Source organism: Oculina patagonica, chromosome 12 (assembly GCF_052425735.1).
Source record: "Oculina patagonica isolate OP01 chromosome 12, crgOcupat, whole genome shotgun sequence".
Taxonomy (NCBI): domain Eukaryota; kingdom Metazoa; phylum Cnidaria; class Anthozoa; order Scleractinia; family Oculinidae; genus Oculina; species Oculina patagonica.
The window spans coordinates 12,073,637-12,094,458 of NC_135769.1; the positions used below are offsets into that span (position 1 = coordinate 12,073,637).

General features: G+C 37.4%; 3 protein-coding genes across 6 annotated transcripts in view; 1 reads left to right on the forward strand and 2 right to left on the reverse strand.

Annotated features, from left to right (window-relative positions):
* Positions 1-20,822, reverse strand: part of LOC144631610 (transcription intermediary factor 1-alpha-like) — a 75,307-nt gene that overhangs the window by 45,636 nt on the left and 8,849 nt on the right. The window contains exons 3-8 of one of the 4 annotated variants that reach the window (XM_078490086.1): positions 20,562-20,728; positions 20,131-20,189; positions 19,954-20,024; positions 18,763-18,837; positions 17,407-17,559; positions 13,923-16,789 (exon numbers count right to left, since the gene is read on the reverse strand). The exons of the other annotated variants lie outside the window; for them this stretch is intronic. Coding sequence (XP_078346212.1) covers positions 16,637-16,789; positions 17,407-17,559; positions 18,763-18,837; positions 19,954-20,024; positions 20,131-20,189; positions 20,562-20,728 — 678 coding nt within the window. The 3' untranslated portion in view covers positions 13,923-16,636. Of the gene's footprint in view, positions 1-13,922; positions 16,790-17,406; positions 17,560-18,762; positions 18,838-19,953; positions 20,025-20,130; positions 20,190-20,561; positions 20,729-20,822 lie in introns of those variants that run through there. 4 annotated transcript variants of the gene reach the window in all.
* Positions 10-20,822, reverse strand: part of LOC144631619 (choline kinase alpha-like) — a 30,507-nt gene continuing 9,694 nt past the window's right edge. The window contains exons 2-11 of the mRNA XM_078490099.1: positions 9,000-9,143; positions 7,827-8,061; positions 6,472-6,605; positions 5,559-5,663; positions 5,095-5,159; positions 4,536-4,632; positions 3,663-3,771; positions 3,008-3,108; positions 2,163-2,256; positions 10-1,497 (exon numbers count right to left, since the gene is read on the reverse strand). Coding sequence (XP_078346225.1) covers positions 1,435-1,497; positions 2,163-2,256; positions 3,008-3,108; positions 3,663-3,771; positions 4,536-4,632; positions 5,095-5,159; positions 5,559-5,663; positions 6,472-6,605; positions 7,827-8,061; positions 9,000-9,124 — 1,128 coding nt within the window. The 5' untranslated portion in view covers positions 9,125-9,143 and the 3' untranslated portion in view covers positions 10-1,434. The remainder of the gene's footprint in view (positions 1,498-2,162; positions 2,257-3,007; positions 3,109-3,662; positions 3,772-4,535; positions 4,633-5,094; positions 5,160-5,558; positions 5,664-6,471; positions 6,606-7,826; positions 8,062-8,999; positions 9,144-20,822) is intronic.
* LOC144632874 (large ribosomal subunit protein uL15-like) lies at positions 9,385-12,079 on the forward strand. The gene is made up of 4 exons (XM_078491628.1): positions 9,385-9,537; positions 10,070-10,145; positions 11,055-11,229; positions 11,910-12,079. Exons 3-4 carry the CDS (start codon positions 11,083-11,085, stop codon positions 12,036-12,038), a joined length of 276 nt encoding a protein of 91 aa, XP_078347754.1. The 5' UTR covers positions 9,385-9,537; positions 10,070-10,145; positions 11,055-11,082; the 3' UTR covers positions 12,039-12,079.

Genomic DNA, 20,822 nt, shown 5'->3' on the forward strand with positions numbered 1-20,822 from the left:
TCAGAACAATGATATTTATCGATATTTATTATGCATTTTAGTATTAAAATTTATGAAATTACCTGTGTTAGTCCCCCTTGGGGAAGTGGTAATAAAGTATGTATATGTTCATGTAATACCACACCAAAAAAGGTTTAAGGTAGGCTCTTCGAGCCTAAAAAAAAACGGAATCCCGATTTTTCAAAACTCCCGATAACTCGAACCAAAGTCGTTTTCCTTGGATTTGCTTCACCAAGTCAAACGCTGTAATTTTACCCCGATTTCTCGAACTAATTATTTGTTTCGTTTGGTGGTTCAAGAAATCGGCATTCCACTGTACAGTGAAACCCCGATATAACGATCCTCGATATAACGATATTCCCGATATAACGATGAATATTCTATGTCCCGGCAAAAGTTACATTAAAATGTATGGTCAAGAACCCCGATATAACGATATTCCCGATATAACGATGGGAATTTAGCGGACCGAATGTAAAATCTTTCCCGATATAACGATATTATCAGTACAATTCAAGCAAAACATCAAATTTAACGGAATAATATTACAGTAGTCAAGTAATCTCTAACGTTTCTGCAAACAGCTTTGTACGATGATATACGAAAATATTCTGTGTTCTAAGACTCTTCATCAAAACTTTATCCTTTTTATCCTCCTTTAACCCTTTGCGGACCAGTGTCCGATATATCGGACATCAAAGCACAAAAATCTTTGGTTTACCCTGATATAACGATATTTTTGGTTATTTTACGGCCATATCGTTGTATCGGGAGCTTCGATATAACGATTCCTCGATATAACGATATAATTTTACTGCTCCCTTGGAATATCGTTATATCGGGGTTCCACTGTATTTGGATTGAATCACATTGACGTCGGCAACAAATGATTACCAGATACCGAAACCACATAAAAAATGTATTTTCCAAAATTTGCAAAAAAGCGCCGAAACTGATTACAAACTGACACACACAATAAAAACACCACTAAACCCGCTCTCTAACCAGACCCCCCCCCCCCCCCCCCCCTGCTCCCGATCGTAATTTATAACTTAGTAAGCCCTTCTCCTCCTGTCTATTTTAATAGTTGTCCCAGATGATGTTGTGTGGCTGAAGCCAGGACAACACCAACTTGTGTTCGCCCAGTTAATGTACGTAAATAAGTAATATATAATATATATTATGTAATTTATATTAATATGTAGTTTGTTATTAATCAATAAATATTTTTACTTTTTCAAGAATTAAAAAACCTGAAAAGAAAGTGTCAAAATTGCAATTTTGTGTGATTTCATATCTACAAATTTACATGAAAAATAATATAATTATTGCTTAGAACTGTACACAATTTTTGTTTTTGAAAACAGAATCGTGTATATACAAATTTCTGTTAATAAAATATGATTTTTCATCTCATTAAATAATTTTGATGATTTAAATGAGACCCAAATCTTTCTTGCGATGATGGTAAGCTTCAAACCTTGCCAAGCCATAATCCTGAAAGAAAAACGAATGAGTGAGGTTAAGACTAGAGAAATCTGGCAACTACAGGAGAAAAAGACATGCAACTTAAAAGAAAAGCATCTATTTGCCTTCAAGAAAATAAATCAACCTTTCTGCTTCAGTTGCATAAGTTGCTACAGTGTAACCTTGATATAACGATGGGCCAAGGGACTAGCAAAATGTGTTCGCTATATTGAGGTTTTGTTATACCCAGGTTCTTTTCCATATATATTTTGCTATAACTGGGACGAAAAATCGTTAAATCGAAGTTCCACTGTATATAAAATATTTGGTCGTATACCTACAGCCACATCTTTCAAAATAATATGTTTTGATGAAAAAGTACTCAGAGGGTTGCTAGGCATGCAAAACTGAGCAAAAGTAAAAGAAATCAACTGAAAATTCAATCTCGTTCCCAGAGTCCACGTTCCCCTTGACCAGCGGTCAGGAAACGAGGGGGGGGGGGGGGATTCAGGTATGCCTTTCAAACACCAGTGTAAACTTTCCACAAAACTAGATTTTGCTTAATTTCTTGGTTAGAAAAGAGAGAAACCACACACACTTTAGACAATTTTATGACAGTGTAATAAAAATAATGTGGAACTTATCAGTTGGATATCATTAAGTACCTTAACTGCTTTGTACAACAAAGTACTCACCAGGTAATTAAACTGGATATTGTTACTATCAGAGTTTAATTTTTCCTGTACAACACCCCATAACCCCCACAGGAAGTGTGAAGCTAAAGCAAACCTACAATGCAGAAAGGAAAAAATAGTCAAGGAGAAGCAAATTATAAGACTGAAATCTATATCCTCCCTTCAGCTCAATATTAATAATAATATTATTGTATTGGTCAATAAAGTACAGAAAGGCATAATCTGATCTACTCCTTAAAAATATGGCTTCTCAATACACAAAGCAACAGTAGACACATGTAAGGTGGATTCTGTATTGAAGCCTTGATTGTTACATCAGGCCAGGTTCTCTTAAATAGGTTCTCTTTAATAACAGTAGGTCATCGGACATAGGCCGACCAAAATTTGCTCATGTCCGGCGAAATCCCAAAGGTGGTCAGACATGATGTCCAGACAATTTTTTGAAGGTAAATCATTTTACGGCAACAATGAATAAAATTAAACCTTTTATTTTTAGTGATGTCCGACCACAATTTTGTTTTGTCCGACCAAATTATTTGCAGCCCTGCTCCAGTATAGGAGAAAAGGTAGCATTAGCCATGAGGAGGATTTTCACTCTCCTTGAATGGGATGCTAGTCCATTGCAGGGTTAACCCTCAGTATTTAATTCGATGGTATACATTTAATATACACCTGGGTGGAGAGAAGCACTGTGAAAGTAAAGTGTCTTGCCCAATAGCACAGCACATGACCTGGCCAGGGCTCGAACCCAAACCACTCAATCCACAGTCCAGCAAGCTAACCATTAGGCAACTGCACTTCCAGTCTAGCTTCAAACATGCACAAATTCAAAGCTGGAACATTACCTATTGACTTGATCCAGCAATTCTGATTCCTCTATTGTTGGTTCAGTACAGGCATGATTGTTCTGTGAATCCTTTCCCAAGTAAGCTCTGATAAACAGTAGCTGCCAACAACAAAAGGGTACAGTTACTGAGGATTCAATTCAGATTGATTTGTGCAACAAGGACTTGAAAGTTACAGTAATTTACCAGTACCTAAAATGGCTGAAGGTAGAAACAGATATCAAGTTGGCCGTTTTATTACAGAGGAAACCCGCATAAACCACTTACACAGCCACCTCATTACTATGGCCACTTAATTTTGGTGGAAACAAAAGCTACGTCAGTCATAATTATTTTTTTCTTATTTAAGAATACATTAAGTACATTTAAATACAATTTTTTGGCCTGTTGGGGACTGGATTAAAAGCAACTTTCACTGTAAAAATATTGTTAGAAAAAGCTTCAATTCATCCATGCTTTCAAGCTTCTCAATAACACATGTCAAATTGGACCAGGACAATCACGTGAGTCCTCAATCTGTCAACCACCACATACAGTATTTGACCTTGACATTGATGACAAATTAAGTGCTTCACGTGGTACACAATTTTGGCAGTTTTAAATTTCTTATGTGTATATAAATTAATATAAAACTAATGCCCTCTAGTTAACTTACTTGTTGAGCTTTGCTGGGCCAATTATTGAGGGACAAAGAAAAATATTGAGGAGGAGGAAGCGTGTAATCAATCATCCACTCACAGAAATGATTTGCCAAGTCAAAAGCCCTGAGACATTAAGAATACCACAGTTATCAGGAGAATTGTAGTAAGCGATTTACAGCTTGGGAAAGTTGCCAGAAATCATACTGAAAACTCTCCCTCAGTGTTAAATAGTGTTCACCTCTTTAAGTAGCTTGAGCAAGTTAGAAACATCTCTCTTGCACATACAATTCTTATACTGCTTGGATAACATCTGAACTCAGGGTGGAGGCGGGGGCAACTCAGAAATATTTCATATGCGGAGGCTCTGCCCCCAGGGGGGGTACTCCGGGATCAAAGTGACGGGGATGATCGAATGGAGGCAAAACTCAGGACCCAAAAAAATCCCTAAGTCTTCCGACATTAGCCAAAAAAAATCCCTGGACCAAAAAAACCGCCCAAAAAAATCCCTAGTCAAATTACCCCTAAATTGCCAAGGCCGCGCTAAGGCACTTTAGTTTGATTTTAATACCCCAAAAAATCCCCTATTTAAATCAAGTCACCCAAAAAAATACCTGCCAAGTTCTCCTACCCAAAAAAATCCCGGAATCGAAAATTTCGACCCCAAAAAATTCCTTCGCACATCCCCGTCACTTGGACCCCGGAGTACCCCCCCTGGGGCTCTGCCCTTAGGTCCAAACCCCAACCCTTTACTAAATATTGCATACTAATTTATCCACTGTTCCAGTATACAATTATAATCATTTGGCCAAATAAGGTTAAGACACACCATCTGTGCATAAATTATCTGTAAGAACATGAAATAAGGTATTACTAACAGTGTAATTCACCTGTAGTTATAGGCACTATATTCAAAGTCTATTAGCTTTATATCAAATTCTTCCTCATTATTTCCTTGCACTTCTTTTGAGACTCTCAGAATGTTGCCTTAAAATAAAAATAAATAATACATTCAATACCAAAAGCCAAAACTGCATGAACTTGTAAGCAAAGTAAAACGCAAAACTGTTGCAATAAGAGAAAGAAAATAGTCTGTTCTGCATGATTGAGGGGAGGCGCGGTTGCCTAATGGTTAGTGCACTAGACTCTGGATTAAGCGGTCTGGGTTCAAGCACTGGCTGGGGTCATTGTGTTGAGTTCTTGGGCAAGACGCTTTACTCTGACTCATAGTGCTTCTTTCGCCCAGGTGTATAAATGGGTACTGGCAAACTAATGCTGGGTGGTTACCCTGCAATGGACTAGCATCACATCCAGGGGGGAGTAGAAATACTCATAGTTGCTTAATGCAAAAGATACCTGGTATACTTTACATTATTGCACCTGTCATTAATGCAGTCAGGCTGTTCAAATCTATAAAGTGTTGTGTTTATTAAATGTTTTCCAACACACCTTGTTGAAGATCATTATGGCAAAAGGTAACTGGCCCTGGTGAAGTTGCAGTTTCTAAATAGTTTCTGGGGAAAATAAGAAAATAAATCATCAATAAAAATTAATATTAAAATTAATAATTTATGGTTTTAGTACAACTGGGATGAGAAGGGCACTACGAGAGTTAAGTGTCTTGCTCAAGAATACAATGCAGTGACCCCAGCGAGGGCTCGTACCAAAATCACTTGATCCGGAGAACAGTGCACTAACCATGAGGCCACCACACCTCCCACAGTTGGGAGGGGGAAGGGGCTATTATCAGAAAATTACATTTAAAAAATTAATGGTTGGGGTATATTTGACTGAGTGAAGTTACTGGTAGTTTAACATCATTTACCATACAATACATGTCATGTAAATAGAAATGTTCTATGTTATACAGTGTAACATTAACCTGCACATATTTAAATTGGTTTGATTGTTACCTTAAAAACTGAAATTCTTTTTTTAAATCCACACTTTTGAGTTTGGCCAACTTCACAGCTTTATCCTGTTCATTGAATTGTGTCTGCACAGTTATCTCACACCATCTGCCAAATAAACAAATATGTGACATTTTGCTAATTAAAAGAACAGTGATCAAATAATTTAATACAGTCAAATTAAAGTGAGAGTGGTATCCCCCTATTGGAGGTTAAAAATGTAATGTTTGCACTTGACCGTGACTTAATGATTGAAATGTCCTCCCAGATGAGGTATTTGTAAGCTCTTGTGAAATCACTGTGGCAGGCAAAAGATTGTTGGGTAATTTTAAGGCCACTTGTTTGTTGTTCAACAGTTGAAGTTTGTGTTGTAAGTAAAAAAAATTGTAATTAAATAGTGAGGGGGACAGGTGGGTGTGAACTTCCCACTTCCACTTGCTTTCTGTCCCTTCCTTCGGGGTATACACATTGCAGAATATTATGCAATGTTGTGAAATTTTTAACAATTTTTCCCAGTTCCCATCACCATTGGAATCCCACTTCACGCCCTCTCTACTTCTACGCCCCCCATAGAGTTCCCCCCACTCTTTACTCCCCAGCTCCTGCCCGCTTGTTCCCTTTCACTAAGTAACCATATTGTAAGTAGCACAAGGATGTAGCTTGAAGAGCCAGCTACCAGCTAATTTTATCAGCTGAATGACATCTTATCACTATATAAAAAACAAAGAATTGGAATTTTGATGGCTTAGGTTTCTTCTCTCTCTCTTTTCGCTACATCCCTGCAGTGAAGGTAATCGCATTGTGTAGTTCCGGAAAATGTCCATACTCCCCACAGAAGGGATTGAAAATTCCTGGTGGTTGGGTGGGTTGGGGGGGTTTGGAAGTCTCAAAGGCGTTACCTCAACTAGGGCCTTACCCAGATATTGCTTGCCACATAAAATCAGGCTCCTTAGAAAGCGGAAGCGTCAACTGATGATATACTGCCATCTTCTGAGCAATTCTAACAGAGATCTCTGGGTATGTAAGCTCCATTCTTTTAAGACACCGTGCCTGTAAAAAAAAAAAACAAATTTCTCTTCTTATAAAAGAAATAATTATTGCTTTCTTAGATGTGTAAGATTTGAACTGAAGAATAATCAATACTCAGCATAATGAGAAGCACTGGTGACCACTGACAGTATACAGTCTATGACTAGTAATACGTGACTCGCAGGGCCTCGCGAAGCTCTGGGTTGGGGAAGGGAGGGGGGGGGTGTTATAAATAAGGAGTGATAACCGGTTTTAACCGGTGATTTGTTATTGTTGCCTAGTAACGGACATGGCCGCGACACCCTCGTTCCCAGGGTCTACTCCGCTTTGAAACTGGCATAATTCTTATTTCAGGGCATTTAAAAAAAGAAGAACGAACGGCAGGAAGATTCAAACCCTCCGCCCGCGTGCCCCTGATGGCCATGAAAGGTTTATAGCCTGAATAGGCGTTGAGGGAGTAATATGTGGAAATCAGCGTTATTTTAATCCGAAAAGAAAAACGATAAAAATGAAAGGCTCAGGATTCGAACCCACAAAAAAAAAAAGAAAAAAGAAAAAAAAAACCTTAGCCGGATTTGAACCCCCGCCCTCAGTCCCAAAGATCTGATTTGAAGTTCGACGCTCACACCATTAGGCCACCAGCGCGCGGCCGTGTGACGTCATTTCCGCCAGACACCAAGCTCACAAATATGACCGTAAACTCCACACGAGATTTCATCCCGCCTGAGCCCTTTGAGGGACAAAATTATACACCCCGCTACGCTCGGCCTTCGGCCTCGCTTCGCGACGAATTAGTTGTAAAATTTACTTGTAAATTAGCTATAAGTTACAGTGTTTAAAAATGAGGCTCCCCAGGGCTTCAGGGAACAAGGGAACATGGCCATTAACTTTTTGGAAACATGGGAACAAAAATTGGGGACAACTGTAGGAACAAAAGCATATTTTAGGGAACAGGGAACACTAAAATCGAAGAAATACTTCTAGGGAACTGGAAAGTTCTGATTGGAAGTCTAAAAATGATGAGCTTCTAGTTAAACTGTGCATGTCTAACTTTCAAAAGTGTTACTTAGCGTAAGACTTAACGTACTCCTTGGTGTTTTACTTCTAAACATTTTTATTTTTTAAAAGCTTATCAAAATTGGTCATGCAACAAAACTCTTCAGTAAGGAGCAAAGGCTCAAGATATGAGATTGGCAATGGGCAGGCTAAATTCCTTTTCACTCAGAGCACTTGTAAACTTACAGGAAGCAATTCTTCTAATCTCCCTTCAGGAAATATTGCAAAAAGCTTTGGGCCGACCTTCCACTCAGACAGCAGAGCAAAGACGACAGAATCTGAGATCAGACAGTTAACACTAGTGGACAGTTCCTCATGGATTCGTCCATAGATACGCAGCACAACTTTCTTTTTCTCTTTTGTCCCTACATGATAATTATCTGGCAGGCAGCAAATGTACAATTCATTGGTCAGACCACCACTGAAAGAAAAAAACATAAGATACCAAAAATACTGTAAAATTCTGGTTATAAGCCCTCTTACTTTTAAGCCCCCAAGTTATAGCTATAGGCCCACCTGCCTGTATACAAAAAGATATACCTGTTATATACCCTCCTCCCCCCCCCCACCCCTGATAGAATTCCCCTCTCCCAATATTGTTACTGAAAAGAATTTGATTAGTCATGAGTTTTTAAAGCTTAATTCAAAACCAGTAAATGAAAAACATCTTTCAGTCAACCCTGGTAAAGCTCATTCTGAAACGTTTTTTTAATTCGCTTTTATGGAAATCTTTTGGCTTGCCAAAAATAATGAATGAAAACCCTTAACCAATGAACACCGTGCGCGGATAAACTGCACGAATCAAATAAATGGTCAGTCCACCAGGCCAAGTCTGAAATAAATTCCAGAGCCCTGTAAATCGAGAAATTACGGTATTTTCTTATCACAATTAGTAGTTAATAATTAGCTATCACGAGATAGTCCAAAGGGCATTTTGATTTTTGTACACACAAACAAAACAGTGTTATTCATGCACATGATGATGATAAATAATTTATGTAACTGGCTACGTCTCTTTCTCTTTTCCGAACGCTTGAGGATAAATAATTAGCTAGCTTTATTACGAAAATTTTAGCTTTTGCATGCATGTTGAAAAATACACTCTAGCTGACTCTAGCTCACGAGAAGAAACCAAAACTTCACCAGCTTAAAAATAGACGTTTTACAACGGACAAGATCCAGATCTATTGAACAGTCTTTCGAGAAAGTCGTGGTCAGGCTTTGTTCAGTGCTTTGTTAGCAAGTAAAACAAAAACCTTTATTATAATAGGACTATAAAAATGCCGAAAGAAAAGAATCAAAATAAGCTTAAGCTTAGGGCATTTTTGCCATTTTAGTGTACAAGCTTATTATACGTACCCTAACACTTCAATGGAAAACTCATCCAAAGGAACATTTCTCCAACTTCCGCCAAGATACAGCTTGCACCAGTTATGAGCCTTCTTTTTAAAACTGAACGAAATTTCGTTCGAAACACTAGCCATGTGAAATACAAAACGAACACTCGTGCTAGCTGAACACGTACTTTGAACAACAATAAGGCCCGGTGGGAACATGTGACATCACGTCATCGACCCTCCCCTCCCACGGGTAAATTGTGTGACTCCATCAGGCACGCAAGCGCAGTTTGTTCTTTCTCTTTCTCTCTTTTCCAAAATGGTGGGTATTCGGAGAGTTGGGTTCTCCAAATTCATCCTCCTCCATCGCCTTCGTCTATGTAAATACCATCATGTCTCGTAGACGAAATAAAATATTGTTTATCATTTATCGATAATATGCTCCCAGTTTATGAAGAGGGCTTTTGTTAAGTTGTTTTCGTGGCTTTGCTTTTAGACTGCGCGGCTAAAGAAGACACGAAAGCTGCGAGGCCATGTGAGTCACGGTCATGGTCGCGTCGGTAAGTAAGACGGTGTAAAGAAGCCAAAATAGAACACGTTAGTGCGTCTTCTAGTCAAAACTTTACTGAAGTTGTTATCTAAGTTTGTGCTCAGGACGGAAATCGAGCAATTCAAATAGAAAGAGTCGTATGCAGGGCGATGCTTGCAAATCTCAAGACTTTTCTACATTGCTAAAATTATATGTTATTTGTGTTCTGTTGCTTTGTGAGAACCTAAAACTAACGCAAAATTGTGAAATATGTGAGAATTAAGAAATGATAGCACTGTCTAGTATTTGAAACGTTTATAAATTTTCAAAGAAAGGGCTAAATGATATTTAGTGCCCTTGATAATTTTGATGTTACCCTAGGAGGGCAGAAGGACAGGGGAAAAAGGCAATGTGATTTCCCTTTCTGAGCCAGGCTACTCTGAAAACATGCAAGAAAACCTATATCACCGTATAATTTGCTTTGTTTCACTTGGAAAAATAAAAACATTAAAAGTTTGCTTGTGTAGGATTTTCCAAGTAAAGTATGTCTGGTGTGTTTGCAGGAAAGCACAGAAAACATCCTGGTGGTCGTGGTAATGCTGGAGGACAGCATCATCACAGGATCAATTTTGACAAATAGTGAGTTAAATCACAGTTGTACATATGACTTCTGAAAAATATTTCAGTGAAACCTCAATATGACTTTGAGCCAAGGGACTGGCAAAAATGTTCGCTATAACAAGGTTCCGTTATATCGAGGTTCCTTTCCATATATTTTTTTAGTATATACCACACAAGTGAATAGTGCTTTTCGCGCACACTGATTGGTTAACTGGGAGGTGATTAGCAAAGTACTATTCACCTCTGAGCAGCTAAAGAGAAACAAACTGCTTTTGCATGTCGCTTTGTTTACTAAAAGTGTTGTTTTAGTTCGCTTGTTATTCAACTTGTGTGGTAGTTCTAAAACAATAATTATTCACCTCAGTGTCGGTAAATGTGGTGGATATTTACCAAGCCGTGAAGCACCTCAGTAAATATCCACCACTATTCACCTCCACTTCAGTGAATAATTGTTAACTATTACTGGGGAGAAAAATATTCTTCATTAAACCGTACATTTCAAACATATTGTGATTGACTTTCAAGCTTTCAAAATGTAGCAGTACTCTAGGTGATCTTCTTGCTCATAGTACTTGTACTAAATGGTTTTCTCTTGTGAGGGGTTTTGCTAAAACAGTCTGTGCCCCAGGCCAGAGTTTTTTGCCATATTTTTGATCAGCAGTTTAGTCAGTATAAAATGCTGGCTATAAACTAACCCTAAACAAAAACCAACCTTAGGCTTGTGAGGGTGTTAACAGTTAAAATTACAGATCTATGCAGCTTTAAATCAGGTGGTCCTTTATCTTAGGCCTTTCTATTCCTAAGTTATGAGAGAAAGAAAAACCTGCTATATACATTATTGTATGTTGATAGTTTTGTCTTAAGATCCTTAAATCAAGGATGTCACAAGGAGGAGAGTTAATATTTTTGATTTTGGACTCTTTACAGCCATCCAGGCTACTTTGGTAAAGTAGGCATGCGTTACTTTCACAAGACAATGAACAAGTACCACAAACCAACTGTGAACCTGGACAAGCTGTGGTCCCTTGTTAGTGAGCAGACCAGACAGTACTACAAGGACAAAACAGACGGCCCTGCACCAGTTATTGATGTCGTCAGAGCTGTAAGTGTCACCAAAAAAGATATTGAATTGAATGAATTTTTTGTGCGCATTAGCACGAACTTGTCCATGAAGATTAGAAAATCCAGTCAAAGGTGCATAGAGGTTCTTTTACCCTGGGTGCAGTGTAATAAAATTGCTGCCCTTTTGAGCAAATTGATAGTTTACGTGTTGTTTTACTACAGCTGTAGTTCAGTGGTGACATTCACCAATATGAAAGATGCTCAGTGGTAAAAAACAACGCTTGTATTATTGATTGATGAACTGCTCCTTGGAAACATTTTATTAGGAGCCCCCACTTTCATGCTTGATTGTTACAGTAGCTTCCTTACAGGACAGATAAGCATTCTAGGGTTGAGTGTTGGCAAGGTTCAGTTATGCTGTGCCTTTCTCAATAAATGGATGCTGGTAAAATGTTCCGGCTACTTGACGAAATGCTGGGGTGGCCTCTTAAGGGGAGTAGCAAAACTCCTGGTCACTTCATCCTACAGAAACCAAGACGTATGTAAGCTCTTGAAGTGTAGGTCACTTATGGACAAAAACAGGCTTTTGCACATGATGTAATCATGCATCACTGTTAGATTTTGTATCTTGGGCCTTCTATAAGAAGCTTAAGATACATTTGCATTGACTTGTTAGAAGTATCGATTTGTATGTGTAACTGTAATTCTTGTTAATTTCAGGGCTACTACAAGGTACTTGGTAAAGGTCTTCTCCCAAAACAGCCTGTGATTGTCAAAGCAAAGTTTTTCAGTCGCAGAGCTGAGGAAAAGATCAAAGAAGTCGGAGGCGCATGTGTCCTGGTAGCGTAAACAATGTTACAACTGTACAAAATAATAAACTTGAAAGAAAACTTTGTAGTTCTGGTCCTGTTTTCTTCAGTGGCTGATTTTTCATCCTGACTGCATGCTTATCTTACCAACACCTGCATTACCAATATCTGGCTTTGTTATTCAACAAACTTTCACTATGCACAAATATGGTCAGAAAGTCATTGTTATTCGCATCCCTGCATAACAGATATTCTGCAATATACCAAGGTTGCAAAGATTTGTCCAAAGTTGTGCAAAGTGCTGCATATCCACAGTTTTAGCTGTAAAATGTGTTGGGTTGACAATTTGTTGAATAAAACAATTACTGGTATTACAATTATTTAGCCGATGAGGCTATCTTTAACAATAATTATTATCCTGCGAAATCGTGCGGAATATTGCCGGATACTTACCGACGAGACTGTAGGCCAAGTGGGCTGAAATCAGACGATATTCCGCAAGACTGGGCAGGATATTTGTTTTATTATTCAACAAATTGTCAAGAAACACATATTTTGCAGATTTCAGCTGCCAAGCTATCAGCCTAAGTGGCGCTGGGTGTGGGAGGATTTCATCAAAGTGATGTGATGGTCATCAAATTTTTCAGGTAAACCCCATAAAATGAGTCTCCAAAGCCTATGTGCAAGGCAATCTCGTTCCCAGTGCATGTGTTCCCCTTGACCAGCGGTCAGGAAACTCAACGGCTCTGGATAAATCCAAAACCGGAACCAGGAAATCCTGGTTCTGGTTTAATTGTGTGTGTGTGCCGGATATAGTGGTGAAACGAACAAGTTTTCAAAGCAAATCAGATTCAGACGCCTTTGTGGTGGGCTTTCAGGATAGCCCAGAGGTCCCGATCCCTAGCATGGACCAAAAGGAACGCGGCCTCTGGGGACGAGATTGATGTGCAAGGTTGAGTGAATGTGTTGGTTGCCATGTCTCGCATCCATTGTGAGATGGCAGCTGAATCGGCAAAACAGTCTAGGCTCAGTTGGTAGCCATGGGTGTTCCGGTCTGCAATCCATTCCACCATTGCTGAGCTCTGTTAAGTTAACCTTTCAACTTTCTCAGTCTCGTGTAAATACCACTTCCTTTATTGAATGACTTCAGTTTACATCAATTGAATAATGACAAAAAATAATTTAACGATATTACTGTTATCACTCATGAGTGTGGCAAATGATTTTCAGGTTAAAACATGAAATGAGTCACCAATATGCTTGAATCAAAACTAATTCCATCCTTTGGCTGATTGTGATAATTTTAACATGGTACAAGAAAACTTGTTACAGTATAATTGGCTGCATATTGGCAAGCAAAGCAGTTTTTGCTTTTAAACAAATTTATTTAGGCATGGGGAAATAAAGGATATTACATTTTGAGGTAAAAATGAGTTTGTTAGATTCAAGTTCTTCACTCAAAATGGTGTAACTGTTGTTGCAGAAGGCTGGTTTTTGTATGATCAATGGAAATCACAAGAAATTTGTCGTGTAGCAGCTCCTACAAGCTCGTAATTCTACTGGTCCTCTAGAGTAGCAGTTGCTATTGTTTTGGAGGCTAGGGGCATTGTTCCTGTTGCTTGTTCTTTCCTGTGAGACCTTGTGTGAGCTCCTACTTTACCCAGAAAATCCAACAAAATCAGATTGAATGTAATTCTTTGCCTGATTGCCTAACTGTTCAATTTCAAGAGAAAAATAATAATAAACCCCAAGGAGAATTGGTGCACATAACCACAATCAATCATCACAAAAAACAACCTTTACATGTAACACTCATAATTTAAATCTAACCAAAATATTATACTGATATGTGGTCATGTCTCTAATATGAAATTTACATTAACTGGTCAATAGGAAAAGATACAGCTAAATACTTGCAATAATATAAATTCTAATAAATAATTTATTGCCGACTGGAGAATATCTTTACTGAACGTGACTAGTCCTTACACTTTTTACTCTTCATAACTGAGTAAATTATTATTTTTGTCAAGTCAAAGTGATACACCTCAATCTAAAATATTAATAATCATTACAAATTCTAATGTTTTGAGATTACTATTAGAACTCTACTATATGCTACAGAAGAGCTATGTAAAACCAACTAATTCATTAAAATATACAGTTGTGGACTAAGGTAACACATGCCAATTTTTCAAAATAATGTCAACATAATTTACACAGTAAAACCATGAGAAGGTCACATCACTACAACAAGATAAACTGATAAAAAACCTTTGCACTGTTATTACATACATAGCTTGCTATGGTTCACTTGACTGAGAAAAAATTTCTTTTACAAGAAACGTTTTACAAGCAACAGTGGATATCTAAGTTCCTGCACTGATTAACTTGTCTTGTAACACAACCATCATCAGAGGTAGACATAGGGGAGAGGCCCAAGACCCAGTACATGTATTTTACTTTAAAAATTATAAAGCCCTGATAAGTCTCAAAGTCAAATGTTTGTGGTCTAATTTTTATGATTTTGGAATAATTTTAAAGAAAGAAATACTAAAAAACTAATATTTTTATTTTGTTATAATTATGATGATTATAAAAATATGTCCAACTATAATGTTAATGCTTAGTTGCTATTCTGACCAAGCAAACGGGATTGAAAAAAACTGCTTTGCTGCATCTGCCAGGAAAAGTGAAACACTTAGTTGATTATCAATTTGAGTGGATAACAGAAGTTGCGACACTCAGTTTGAAAGGCCAATGTTTCAAGCATTAGTACTTTGTTGGAGAAAAAAATTACCACTTATTTTCTCAATTTGCTAAGGCAGTTAATTCACCTTAGTTTACCAACTTCAAGTTGATAATTATTAAGTAAGTATTAACACACTTGACTTTGAGGTTGAGACTATAAAGCCCAAGCCAAACGAGGATGAGTGTTCCTTTTGGCATGGAACTCTCATGCACTCTCGTCAACTCATGTGCTCTCGTCGACTCTCATGTGCTCTCATCGACTCTCATGCACTCTCATCGACTTTGAATGTGCACAAACTTTTCATAAGAGTCGATAAGAGTTTGACAGACTCCCATTCTCGTTTGGCACCAGTTGATGATAGTCGCCCGAGTTGATGATAGTCGATGAGAGTTGACGAAACCTCTCATGGGAGTCAGCTCTCGTTAACTCTCATCCTCGTTTGGGCCAGCCTTAAAAGCTGATTATCTTTAGAGTAGAGTGGCTTTATCATATTTTTTCTGATAGCACAACCCAGTTACTGATCTAATTTGGGGATGGTGTTGCCTTTTGTTTATAGTGCACACACATTTTGGGCATCATGGATGGTCCTGCAGAAAACCTGTTTTTTTTTTGTTATTTGTTTTAGCTTTCTTGGTGTAGTTAATTTGGTGGCATAGCCATTCAACGTGCAAAGAAAGTCCTGTCCAATAGCCCAGGGCTAGCGGATAGTGGAATTGTCCTTCACTTTCCTGACAAAGTTAAGCCAGTAAGGGTAACCTGGAATTTTAAATTTTTTGCACCCTGCTATTGTGAGTTGTGCTAAAATTCAGTGGGTTATGCTAAACGATTGGCATGATTTACATGGCTTAAAGCAAGTCTTATTGTGGTAACAGATTGTAATAGAAAGTGTAATGGTACAGTCCAAATTTGTGTGAAATCATGACATAGATGAGCAGGAACCCTTGGCACGAAGAACATGTGCACACTATCAAAAGGTGGCACCATACTTAAACAGCAAAGCAATTTATCTATCTCTTTAGAGTAATGATACATGAAGAACTCTACACAATATCTTGGTGCTGAAAACTGACAACAACACAGAACTATTTGCACTAAGTGTTCTGTTGGTTTTATTTTAGACCTTTCAGTGTAATTCCCAGTTGGCGGAAAAAATGATGATGATGATGATGATGACAATGGCAATGTTGGTTTTCTTTAATCATTCAAGCCCCAGCCTTAAAATATTAATTTCCCTTGAACTGATTGGAATAATTTAAATTCTGATAAAACCCCTTATATTTTTGCCACCTAAACTATTGAAAGGAGTTATAGGCCTTACGTATGATATGACAGTTGTTCAGAATTCATCCTCAAGCCTCATGTTCACAAATTTCTTCCAAACCATACTGTTTTCATGGTAGTATCATTTCAACTATGCCGCTTTTGGAATTTGTTTATGATAAAGCTTAAAAATTTGCACCTTGAAAGCAAGGCTGGGGGCAAAATTAGCCAAGTCTGACATAAACATGCAGAAGTGCTATTTGATGTCAACATGTTCACTTTTGGAAACAAATGATTTTAATTAAAAACAAGTTAACCTGCACATTTTTGTTTGTGCTAAAACCAATGAAATAAACAACAAAAAGTTAAAAACTAAAAAATGGTGGTGAAAGCTGTGTTTCAATTGAGACAACCAATATTCTGCCACTAAAACTGTTGTGCACACAAATATATTTGGAGTACTACATGTAGCATAATTTATTTACAACATCCTCAACATGAATGCAATGATTATTATCACTGTCTTCCAAGCACAAATTATTTTTCCTCTCTTTAGCATGAGTTGATTTGCTAGTGCTTGAATGTTCAATTCTAACAACGACAGGTAATAAAATAACTATATTAAGTTATGGGTTAAGTATGAACATTCTTGCTTCATCTTTCTTTCTCTTTGGTTTTGGTTCTCCAGTTTGTTCAACAAAATCAGGCATGTACTTTTTCAGCACAGTGTCAAAATATACTTCAAGATTGCGCCCCATTTTTCCAACTTCGGATGTGGCCTATGAAATGAAATAGGATGCATAAAAAAAATTAAATTGTACATAGTGTATGTTGTGGTTCAATTTTGCCCTGCTTGTAGAAAACTAATTATTAAAAATTAAATCATAACAAGAGCATAAAGTTCTATAAACATAAGAAAACGTTTTATACTAATGTAACAATAAATATTTAAAGAAGATTGTTTAAAGCCGATCTGTTTTTCTTTACTAAATTTTCGGTGACATCTGTTCACCTTCATCAGAGTTAGTGAAAGTTTGTTGGAGCTCGCGCTACCAATCCGTGCGTTAGTGCGACATTTTAATTTTGAATTAACGACACATAAGCGCGAGGAAAAGCTTTGCGTTCATTCCACTTTGGACAGCGATGCTATCAACGAACGCAAAGCTTTTCCTCGCCTTTATGTGCCGTTAATTCAAAATTAAAATGTCGCACTAACGCACGGATTGATAGCGCGAGCTCCAACAAACTTTCACTAACTCTGATGAAGGTGAACAGATGTCATCGAAATTTAGTAAAGAAAAACAGATCGGCTTTAAACAATCTTCTTTAAATGTCTTCTACCGATCGCACTACTGGTTCCAGTATTTTCAGTAATAACAATAAATACTATACTTACTTCATTAAATATTGCACAATTATCAAATATGAGACGGCAATCACCAACAAACTCGCTAAAGGTTTGATAGTGTGCAAAGTTCTGTGTTTGAAGCTTGGCACGAACATTTGACAAATCCATGGGATGTGTGATGACTTTGTAGTAATTAGGAACCTAGTAGAAAGTTGATGAAAGAATGTTGTTTTAGATTTACTAATAAAAACAAACACAGCATTTTATAATAATCTTATTATACATGTAATCCATGCTGATTGGTTGTGCAGTTGCTTATTGAGACTATGTATACACAGCTATGATGCGTCATTGCATTTTAACAATCACTTTTTGTTTACATAGCCTGATACAAACACAAGGGAAATCTAAGGAGAATTTAAACATTAGTGCTATTTATACTGCAACTGCAGCTTGGTTACACAGACTTTTGAACTCTCCCAAACTGTTTCGTGTTTGCATCAGGACAGGCAAACATGGGTACCATTAGGACAAATTAGGGGTAAATCTGAAAAAGGTAGGGGTACACGTCAATAGGGTGTCTTCTAAGAGTGGTTTTCTAGAGCGGTTTTCAAATGAGTGTCGGAAAACTAAAGTTGTTGGTTTTCTGAAATTCCAAAACACCAATCCATTCAACCAATCAAAACTCAAACTAAAAACAAGTAGGCTGCAAATCCAGGCAAAACATGTGTGAACGAGCCACAACTGGTTTTGGTTTTACTTCTGATTTGATGAGAAAGTTGCACAAGATTTTTAAACGGATCACTAAGTGTAGAAATGCAAAACCAAAGAAAATGTGAATAACTTTTGATACCCAACTGAAAACTGCTCTAAACTAAAACCAAAACCAAAGTTATCACACCTGAATAATCACAACAAAATAATACAAATAACACAATACACCAATCAGAAGTTCAACAACAACAATGAAAACAAACAAGTGCCAAGCACAAAACAAAAAATTGCATATAAGCCAAGCCATCTTTGGTGTTGATGTTGCTCCCCACTTCTTCAAATAAACGGCATGCAGTGCATGCAGAGCCGATGACATTTCCCAAGGGGGTCTTAACTAATTTTCAGGAAATTTGTTAAGAAATTAACGTATAATATAAATACCAAATAAAAGTAGCTGCCAACTTCTGTGTTGATTGTTGGACAAATTGTGAAAATTAAGTCCAACAAAATATGCCCAGGCATTCAATTTTTCGCAAACTTAAATTCCCATGAAAATTAATAGCAATAAGGTAGAAACCCAAGCCAAACACAAACATGTATATGTTGAAAAGAAATCTTAGCTGGGATCGCTACATATTATTGAGGGTTTTTTAGGGGGAATGTATCTATTAAATATATAGTGCTACTAACCGATTTGCTAACTCTCTGTTGAAATGGAATACTGTCTGAGTGACAAAACAGCTCAAGTAGAATCTTTTCACAAACCTTAAACAAAAACATCATGTTTAAGTTTAACACTATATTCCCTTCAGAGATAAATTAATAAACATGAACTCAGAAGTATAACATGTGCCAACAATAAATTCAAATGTCAAGAAAAGACAGATTACATAATCCTAGAAAATTATTGCATTATGAATTTATCTAAATCAGAAACCCATAAGAGTTAAAACGTGTAACTCCCTATGATTCGCATTGTACAAAGCGTTTGCACATTCGTTTACACTAAGTACCATATTTGGAAAATCACGAGAAACATTTAACCAATCAAAATTACTATATTTGGATTAAATTCACAGCGCGCGCTAGCTCGCGCTCGATGGCATAATCTTGTTTTTGAACAAGCTTGGTTGAATAAAGTTAAATTTGGTTATATTCTCCTGTTTCATCTTCTTGAAGTAGTCTGGAGAACTTCGCTTCGATACTCTTAATGTATTTCTTTAGTTTCTGTTAGAAACATACGGCGTTTAGGTCGAAACTCAAGCAACTTACCGCAAAACCAAAAATTATGTTGCGTGTGTCATTACGTGTATAAAGCATTCGCGTACAAATTCTTCGTGTTTCCAAATATGGTACTTAGCAAAATGAATATTCAAACGCTGTGCGTGCGCGTTACACGTTTCAACCCTTATGGCTTTCTGTCTAAATCTCATCCCCAGAAACAACTTGTCAGGGCTAGAAAAAAGTGTCGTCCAGTTATCCAGGACAAGTAGATTTTTCCGCTGGGTAAGTAACTTTCATGTAAATTCTTGCCTGATGAGTGGCGGCTGTATTTGCAGGCTTTTCATAATTTATCCATAAAAGATAATTTATATCACCTGCCCGATTAAGGCAGGCACATTTCTCATTGGTGGAAATTAACAATTCCAAAGTCCACTCATCCAGCTGTGCATTTGGGCAAAGAGTGTGGACTAATTTTCCAAAAAGCAGCTGGTAATCGAGCATATGTTGCAGGTTATATTAATCTCATGGTCTATACTCTCATCCAGTGAGCATGCAATATTCCTGTCGGTTACTGTAAAATCAATAATAGTTTTGACATCAACCGAATTCGCTATAACAGCCTGGCTACAGGTACTATGATAACAAATAAGCTATTACCTTTCTCTCGTACTCTGTCAGACCATTACAAGAAGATCGCCTTTTATTGCCTGGAAGGATGCTTTCCTTATCTATTGGGTAAAAAGGAATTGGTAAATGAAACAACCCTTGAATATTGGTACATAAACAGTAAATAACCTGAACTTTGCTAAATAAAAATTTGCCAACTAAACATACCTTTCTGTTTTAATGCTTTCCAGTCAACTTGCTGACATAAACCACAACTCCATGAGTCACTGCAGAAAATCAAAGTCAGTTTCATGTAAAACACAAGTACACGTTTAATTAATGTGACAAAGAGTTGCACTGATATATTATGAAAAGACAATTCAAAAGTTAACAAAGCATAAATTTGGTGTGTGTGTATTTGCAGAATACAGAACACAAACTGCAGTTTTTAATGCTTTGTTATGAACTAGTTTAATGCTTACTATTAGGGTTAAGATTAGCTTTGTTAGAGTTAACTTAACCTGGTAAGGGTTAGTCTGTGCCAGGGAAACGGTTGTTCTGCATTCTTCAAATTACCCACACCAGAACATTTGAAACTCACTGTGCTTGGATTATTTTCAAGCAATGTTCAAATTGTACATCCTTAAACACAAGAATACCTTGGAAGAGCAGGAAGGCAGGGCACATGACACTGCAGGTGGAACACTCGTGGGCAAGTGTCGCAGCAAAGCAGTTCTCCACCATTACGGCACACAGCACACCAGTCGTCATTTGAACTGGTTTCATCAATTCCACTCTCTCCACTAGTGGCATCTTCTTGTTGCTGCTGTAAATTGTACATTCCAATCAGTCATGCAATCAATGAAAGAAAAAGAGTTCAAGATGTTTAGAACATTTAAATTTATTTACATGTAGCACCA